This window comes from Acipenser ruthenus, chromosome 52, assembly GCF_902713425.1.
Source record: "Acipenser ruthenus chromosome 52, fAciRut3.2 maternal haplotype, whole genome shotgun sequence".
Taxonomy (NCBI): Eukaryota; Metazoa; Chordata; class Actinopteri; order Acipenseriformes; family Acipenseridae; genus Acipenser; species Acipenser ruthenus.
The window spans coordinates 756682-765934 of record NC_081240.1 but is presented as its reverse complement, the minus strand read 5'-3'; the positions used below and the strand labels follow the sequence as shown (position 1 = coordinate 765934).

The window sequence follows — 9253 nt, the reverse complement described above, 5'->3', positions numbered from 1 at the left end:
ATTAACTGCCATAGAACTTTGAGAAATTTCAAATTCTCGCGCATTCTAAGCACGAGACAATCCGTAAACAACGTGACTTTTGACACAAATCAGCTGCTTTGACCCCTTTCCCAATAAAGCGAGCCCCACAACTGTACTGGTAAAGTTACCATCTAGTTTGATCTTCTGTTTCATTAGTCTGGGTTGTCTACAGGTCTGGTTGTTTTAAGTCACAGTTTCCTTTGCTTAGGTATATTCGGTCTTACATAGACATTGTAGTGTCGTCCCAGCTTTACTAATGTTTGTTCTTACACTCAAGTCGTATGCTTTATTTTTTATTATTTTTATTTGTTTTTTTCTATTTTCGTTTGGTCAGCCCGAGCTTTGAGCTCTTTCTCTTTTCATCTTGATGCGTCGCTGTGAGTGCGGTAGCTCCGGGTTTTTGAAGCCTGGTTTAAAAGGTCCGGATCGTTTCATTGTTCTGAAGAAGACTCTACTCCACGAACCTGGACAGGACTGCGTGAGATCCGGGTTTGTTCTCTTGCTGATGGATTATCATTTTGTTTTTTGAATGGTCATTCTGTTTTGTTTTTTGTGAGAGACATGTTTTGTTTTGTTCGCGGATCTCTGGATTTGGACTGTTATTTGAACTATTTTACAGACTTTTACAACTGAAGCTGTTATTGTCTGGCGGTCCTTCTAATATCTCTGCATTTTGCAATCAGCTGTGTCATTCTGTTGATGTTTTGCTTCATACTATGAAGTAGTGATTTCACTGTAGTGACGAGTTTTCCTTTTAAGATCATTTCAGTGATTGCGCTGCAGTTTATCTATGCAGAAGGGGTTGAGCTGGCGTTTCTCTATTGTGGGGTTTATGCTAACGTTTATACTAGTATCTGTTTGCACGGCAGCTTATTAAATTACCATATGGTCGTTTTTTGAATATGTTTTGATGTCTTCAGGGTTGGGCAGATGTATCATTTGTATTATTGGCATGGCGAGTGTGAGGATTGTTGTCAGCTATTTGGTGGGATAGACACTAAACAGTAGTAATTTCTGATGCATATTAACTGTCCTGGATTCCTTTTCTTCGCTCTAGCTGGATACTACATGTAAATGAAGTGTCCGTTACAATAGTTTCCAGCAGATTCCTGTATACAGTAGAATCCTGTTAGCTGAATAGCGTTTGAACTTGATGCTGAAGTTGATGGTAACACTTTATATGAAGGTGTCATTTTGAAATAGTTTATTAACCCGTTATAGATGCTTAAAAGATGAGTTATAATGTTTTTTATAATGCATTATAGAACAAGTAATACATGGTAGTAACAGCATTTACTAATGTGTTATAAATACTGAATAGATCTAAGAAATCTGCAATAAATTTAAATATAAAACTATATTAGCTGTAAACAAATCAGGACAAATCACATTAAACACAAATGATTTACACTTCATTGTATGGGTCATTTATTTTAAATTAATCTGCTTATTTAATGGTTTTTCATTATTTGTACAAAAATAGCAACACCTGCCATAGCATTGTCAATATGGTGTAGGGCCTCCATGGGCAGCCAGCACAGCTCTGATTGGACGTGGCAGGTAGCGATTCTGCAAGGTGCTTTTTAAATTGTGCTGGAGGGATACGGGACCATTCCTCAATGATTACCAGCCTCTAATTCCTTCAGGTTGTGTTGTATTGGGGGTGGAAATCTGCAGTCAAGTCAGAATGGCCCATACATAGAGAGAGTCACATCACTTTAGAGACTGTTCCTTGTGAAAAAGACTCAGTAGTAATTTGTGCTGCTTTGAAAATGGAAGCACCAGCCAACCAAGCACCTCTTATCAGCCCTCTATCAAAGTCTGTCAGATCTGTCGCTCTGTGGTCCCATCGTGACTGAAACGGATTTGTGTCAGGGAGATGCATCTTTTACACATCACACAATACATGTCAGGAATACCATTTCAATCAGGCCTGTGGATGACACAAAAGTGTGTGCTGCATGTAGCAGGTTTTCCAATGTTTTTGTCCATTTGTTGTTCCCTTTGAAGAAATCCAGAACTGAAAGTCAGAACTGAAGGGATTAAAATACCGGCAACACCGAGGCATTATCGCCCAAGCAATAGGAAAAAGATGCCCTTTCCTCGTGTTATTATTATTATTATTATTATTATTATTATTATTATTATTATTATTATTATTTTGTTTGTAAATTATCTCATTGGATTTCTGAAATGGTTGGATAATTACCCTCACAAGCACTTCATTAGATGCATCGGGTCTACGCGTCAGGCAGTTCAAAGTTTCAATATTATAATTGTTTGCTTATTTTAACAATAATGTGAGTGAAATATCATCACAAGAAAGAAGACATTTCCATGGATCTCGTAAATCACAATCAAATTGCATTACATGTGCAATCTGCCCACAGTGGAAAAGCAGAAATATTTTTAAAGTCTGGCCTTTGTCGCCCTCTTCAGGACAAACTCTTAAACTGCACAGAGTATTGTTACAGGGATTATTTTAACTTGGTTTCAATTGGAAATGTTGGGCCAGATTCACAAAACCTTCAGCACTGTTTTATTAAATGCACTGTTTTATTAAAGGCACTGTTTTATTAAATGCATTGTTTTATTAAATGCATTGTTTTATTAAATGAATTGTTTTATTAAATGCATTGTTTTATTAAATGCATTGTTTTATTAAATGCATTGTTTTATTATGCTCATAATTGAATGTGTTGTTTTTAATATCCGCGCTATATCAATATGCACCATTAAGATTCTACCCCGGGAACTGAAAATATTTATAACATTAGGAACATGTGGATCCTTTTAGAATTTTTTATTCTCGTGTTGCTTGTAATACCACAGCATTGGAGAGATCCGACACTTTTAAATATCTAGGGGTTTATATTGACACAACTCTTCAATTTGATAAACCCATTAAAGATGTATGTAGTAAAATTGGAAGGAAGCTTGGAGGATTGTGTGGTCAGCGCCACTGTGTAAGCTTTACAGCAAGGTTTAAATGAGTTACTTGTGTTCCCTATTCTAGACTATAATGATGTGATGTGCGGGTCTGCTAGTGAGGAATCGCTGAAGAAGATCGATACAATGTGTAACAGGATGTGTATCTGTGTGCTCCCGTGTACTCCGCTAGCGCATCACTGCAGCGCGTATTCGACATTAAACTTGCGATCGCCTGCTAACACAAGGAATTATCACTGGAATCGGATTCTCTTTAAAGGGGCACACAACACATTACCAGTTTATTTAAACAGCTTGTTTCTGAGTTTCCCTGTAAATACAGCCTATCGTAATGTCTGAGACACACAATACTTTAATATACCGTCTGGAAAAAGTGCTGCGGGAAGAAAGTCTTTCGTTTTGTTCTGCTGCTACAGACTGGAAGCTGTTACCCGCAGGACTGAGACCTGACATCTCCTGTGGGAATTAAAAAAACAAACCCTGTCGTTCTAGTGCTTAAACAGGCTTGTGTGTGTGCTGTGTAAATCTGAGGTGTACTTTGTGTATTGTCTTGTCATTATGCGTTTATATTATTTTTATTTTTGAAACCTGTAACCTGCTGCTGTTATTTCCAGCACGCCTTTGTAAACGAGCTACTTGTAGCTCACATGGCCTTCCTAAATAAAGAATTAAAAATCAAATAAATAAATAATAAAGAGCGCGTCACGTTTACGGTTATAACCGCACTGAAATATACTGGCTTTAAAACAAGAAAAGACAACCGATGCAGCTGCGCAGCAGAGACAAGAGAACGAGGCAAGCGCGTTTATTGTTTGGAAAGTAACTGTAATGTTATTACTGCCATTAAAAGCTAAACGCGTTCTATTACCTCGTTATTGACTAAAGTAATATTATTACAGTAAGGCGTTACTAAAGTAACGAGATGCCGTTCAAACCGTCATCACAAACATACGTGTAACAGAACATTCCTTAATTTTACATGTTATAGATCTGGGGCTAAAACACAAAGTCAGACTCTTCAGCCCTGATATTAAACAGTTGTTAATATCAGTTGTTTAATTCCTAATCTTAACATTGTAATATTTGTTGGGGGATTTAGAAACAGTTTCATAGAATATCTGATTCGGCAGTTTCTGCTCCCCCTGCTTGTCTAAACCTGGCCTCAGTCCCAAACCCCGCCTCTCAGAGCTTTACACAACTCCAGGAAATCAGCGCAGTGAAGTTTCGTTTCTTGTGAAATCGTCAGTCTCTCTGTCTCGCTGCAGCAGAAATGGCAGAAGCGAATATTCTGGTAGCGCATGACCAGTTTAGCTGTTCAGTGTGTCTGGAGCTATTGAAGGACCCAGTCGCTATTCCATGTGGACACAGTTACTGTATGGGGTGTATTAAGAACTGCTGGGATCAGACTGATCATACAGGTGTCTACAGCTGCCCCCAGTGCAGAGAGACCTTTACCCCGAGGCCTGTTCTGCGCAGAAACACCATGCTGGCTGAAGTTGTGGAGAAATTAAAGAAGACAGGACTCAATCCTCCTCCTGCTCAAAGTTATGCTGGACCTGGAGATGTGCCGTGTGATTTCTGCACTGGGAGAAAGTTCAAAGCTGTGAAATCCTGTTTGACGTGCCTGGCCTCTTACTGTGAAACACACATCAAGCCACACAGTGAGGGGGCTGCTTTCAAGAGGCACAAGCTGATCAATGCAATTGGAAATCTGGAGCAGAAGCTTTGTGCTGAACACCAGAAGGTTTTGGATATCTTCTGTAGAACCGATCAGACTTGTGTTTGTGTGTTGTGTACAGACGAGGATCACAAGAGCCACGATACAGTCTCAGCTGAGAAAGAAAGGACTGGGAAACAGGTAAGGGTTTGAACTATTTCCTTGTAGCTATCCTAGAAGATAAGAATTCCCAGGGATATTTAACATGTCTGTTTACTAGGTTATACAGTTTCACATTAGATCAGATTTTAATTGTATATTAAGAGCTATTTAAAGAGCCCTAGTTTTTTAATTGCTCTATCTAAACTATGATGTACTACAATGTATTTCAGGGTGTAACAGGGGTGTTGTTAGGGGTGTGGCTATCGCTGATTGACAGGAGAGACACAGGAGGTTTTCTTTGATACAAAAAACACAAAACATTCAAAACAAAACACTGCTCGAAAACAACTAGAAAATAAAAGCTGACCAAACAAGAAAGGAGGTCCCGCTCCAGGAACAGTCTCCCTGACACCTCCTCTCTAGACTTGGGTGGGATTAAAATCCTGGATTTGAATATGCCCTGCCATATCTAGCACACACTTGATTATCAAAAACATGATTTACAATTAAATAAATATACACTATTTACACGTGCAGGACCTCTGCCCTGCCTCACAGGGTAAGAAGGATTTGTTCAGCTGTTTTGTGGTGCATTGGAATTTGTAGTGTAAAATTAGCATGATTTATATTCCTAGTGTTTTTTTATATGTATCTTGCAACTTAATAAAATCATAGATCAGTTTCATTGTTTAAGATATTATAGTTTAATAAGTTAAACTTTTTAAAAATGACATTCCCAGCAAAGTCAATCACCTAATTTAAAAAAAGCAGAAAAGACCAAGATTAATATGATATAAAATATACAAGATTAATATGATATACAATATACAAGATTAATATGATATTAAATATACAAGATTAATATGATATGCAATATACAAGATTAATATGATAGTCAATATACAAGATTAATATGATATTCAATATACAAGATTAATATGATTTTCAATATACAAGATTAATATGATATGCAATATACAAGATTAATATGATATACAATATACAAGATTAATATGATATGGAGTAGTGTTTAGGGCTCTGGACTCTTGACCGGAGGATCGTGGGTTCAATCCCAGGTGGAGGACACTGCTGCTGTACCCTTGAGCAAGATACTTTACCTAGATTGCTCCAGTAAAAACCCAACTGTATAAATGGGGAATTGTATGTAAAAAATAAAGTGATATCTTGTAACAATTGTATGTCACCCTGGATAAGGGCATCTGCTAAGATATAAATTAATAATATTAATAATATACAAGATTAATATGATATGCAATACACAATATTAAGATGATATTCAATATAAATCAGGCAGAAAAAATAGCTTAATTTGGTGCGTTAAAACACATTTTTACATGATTAAAACAGATATGTTTAAGTTAGTTTAAAACGAAATGTAATAACCTATTTGGGATTTTTTTGTTAAAATCTACAATTTCTTTTGCTCACCCTACTAGTCTCCTCTTTCCTTTGCTCTCTTCCACAGTGAAGTCCTTCTGCTCACGGGCTCATTCTTCTGGGGATTTTGTGTATTTAGGCATTTTTTACATTGATTTCATTGTTTTGTATCAGTGCTGTTTTATCTGTGTTTATCGATTAAAAACAGAAATCAGAAGCCCTAAATATCCATTAAAGAGAAAGCTGCTTCAGTTTCCTAGGTGCTTCACAAAACAAACATGTAACACATGCTAGATCAGCCATCATTCACTGTTACTAGTATGAAACAGTGCCATCTAGTGGACAGCTACTGTGGATCAAGTTTCCTTTTGTGTTGCTGGCAGCTGTGCACTAGATGGTGCTGTATCTTACTACTATACACACATGTTGCCTGAAACTGCTGCCTTTGTCCAAGTTTAAACCACCTCCAAGGAAGTTTTCAATTTAATTCAGCTATCACATTTAAACATGGATTAAAATGCAATGTCATAATATTTAATCTTTTAAATGTTTAACCTTGGATTAATTTTAAACAAGGATTACATCTAAATCCTGGTTTAAAGTTTTGTGCAACATGATTCAAATATAATCCTTGATTTAATCTGGGTTAGTGGTTAATCCACGCTGGTGCATTCGACCCTTAGGGTATCTGTGTGCATAATGTGTGTATCGTTAATCTAACTTCATATGAAGGGGGGAGAGGTGTGAAAACACAGCCTGCTCTGAAATAGTCTGTATTGAGTGTGACAGGATATCACTCAATGCCCTGTCAGAAATGTCACTGTGTCACTGTGTTTCTACACAGAAGCAGCTGGGAGAGACACAGATTGAAATACAACAGAGAATCCAGGAGAGACTGAAAGAAATTGAAGAGCTGAAACAGGCTGTGGAGTCACTGAAAGTGGGTATTGACAAGAGGGGGGTATTATTATTATTATTATTATTATTATTATTATTATTATTATTATTAACAGATGGACTGGAACACATCTACAGAAGTTTACTGTCTATGCCTGATGTGTTTTTGATATCAATTCTAACCATGTCTGCTCTACTGTGTTCTTTCACTCAGAGATCTGCATGCATAGAAATAAAGGAAAGTGAGAAGATCTTTACTGAGCTGATCCGATCCATTGAGAAGATCCACACTGAGGTTATTGAGCTGATTGGAGCTAACGAGAAGGCTGCAGTGAATCAGGCTGAAGGACGCATGAAGAAACTGGAGCAGGAGATTGCTGAGCTAAGGAGGAGAAACGCTGAGCTGAAACAGCTTTCAGAGACAGAGGATCACATCCATTTTCTACAGGTAACATCACTGCTTGTTAGAAAATCTCAAGTCCATAACTGGGACGGTTTCAGACAGACCTCTCCAATTGAATGAATCCTTGCTTTTCCCCAGGAATGTTTTGGACCCCATTCTGTTTCACTGAAAACTCCTTTTCTCCACTTTCCTGTTGTAGAATTTCCAGTCTCTCTGTGCCCCTCCTGAAGCTGAAGACTTACCCAGCGTTACTGTCAATACAGACATCTCTTTTGAGGCTGTGAGGAAAGCTGTATCTGAACTTAAAGACCATATTGAGGACTTCTGCAAGGGGGAATTAGTCAAAATAACCACAACAGGTTGGTGTGAAATAGATTCATTTGGTAGAGATTTCTCAAATAGACCATGGCTTGAGGAGGGACAGGACTTGCAAGACATTAATAAAGACCTCTTGCAGACTGTTGGCTATATGAATATTGCAGCAGGGAGGAGGGAGGATTGAGAAGGGAGGAGACAGCAGGGAGGAGTGGGAGGCAGCATGGAGGAGGGAGCAGGGAGAAGGAAGAAAGGAGGCAGCAGGGAAGAATGAGCAGGGAGTATGGTAAATGGAGGAGGGAGCAGGGAGCAGGAAGGAGAGAGCATGGACGAAGGTGCAGGGAGGAGGAAGCATGGAGGAGGGAGCAGGGAGGAGAGAGCATGGACGAAGGTGCAGGGAGGAGGAAGCATGGAGGAGGGAGCAGGGAGCAGGAAGGAGAGAGCATGGACGAAGGTGCAGGGAGGAGGAAGCATGGAGGAGGGAGCAGGGAGCAGGGAAGGAGGAGGGTGCAGGGAGGAGGGAGCATGGAAGAGAGAGGAGGCAACAGGGAGGAGAAAACATGGAAGAAGGAGCAGGAAGGAGGAAGCAGGGAATACAGAGCAGGGACTGATGAAGCAGGGAGGAGGGAGCAGGGAGCAGGGAGGAGAAAACATGGAAGAAGGAGCAGGAAGGAGGAAGCAGGGAATACAGAGCAGGGACTGATGAAGCAGGGAGGAGGGAGCAGGGAGGAGCGAGTGATGTGAGGATGGAGCAGACAATGACTGCTGCATGTTTGATGCACAAGGCTGTCCTAATATGGACACTGTACTGTTGGGTAAAGATATGTGATGGAGAGGAAGGAACACAAGACTCCAGTGCAGTGGCAGACGTGTTCACATTGACTTTGGCTGCTGCACCGATACGGAAGGAATACATATTCATTGTAATCATGAACATCTTGAAGTATGGATTTTTACTTCCTGAAATGCTGTGAATAAGCCTTGTTTCTTTTCAGATTACTGTTTGGAGTCTTGTGTGTGTTGTGTATTAATCCACATGTTTCAATTCTATTTCTCTCTCTTTTTTTCTGCCCAGTGAATGAAGTTGCAGTTTACAGTCTGCAGGCTCCAGAGCCAAGGAACAGAGCTGAGTTTTTAAAATGTAAGTCTGTTTTCACTGAAACATTTGATTTGAAAGATGTGTCACTCCATTGTGAGAAGAGCTAAGACTACAGAACAGGGAGGGGTGGAGCTTGAGGGCAGCAATTATTATGATTTATTAGTAATTGTGAAGCCATTAATCTACACTCCTCTCCAACAAGTATTGGTTCAGAAGAATACATGCAGAATGACTGGGGGAGGGGCATTTGTTGCCTGTTTTTCCACTCAGACCTTTCTCTCCCTAAATATCTTGCTATCCCTGAATAGATAATCATCCCATCTTTTAATACATGTACAATGCATTTGAAACC

General features: G+C 39.2%; 1 protein-coding gene across 1 annotated transcript in view; it reads left to right on the top strand.

Annotated features, from left to right (window-relative positions):
* The first annotated feature begins 2764 nt into the window (after positions 1–2764).
* The window catches only part of LOC117432634 (tripartite motif-containing protein 16-like), an 8222-nt gene continuing 1733 nt past the window's right edge, over positions 2765–9253 (top strand). Inside the window, exons 1-5 of the mRNA XM_059016241.1 lie at positions 2765–4828; positions 7032–7127; positions 7299–7532; positions 7687–7846; positions 8878–8943. Coding sequence (XP_058872224.1) covers positions 4241–4828; positions 7032–7127; positions 7299–7532; positions 7687–7846; positions 8878–8943 — 1144 coding nt within the window. The 5' untranslated portion in view covers positions 2765–4240. The remainder of the gene's footprint in view (positions 4829–7031; positions 7128–7298; positions 7533–7686; positions 7847–8877; positions 8944–9253) is intronic.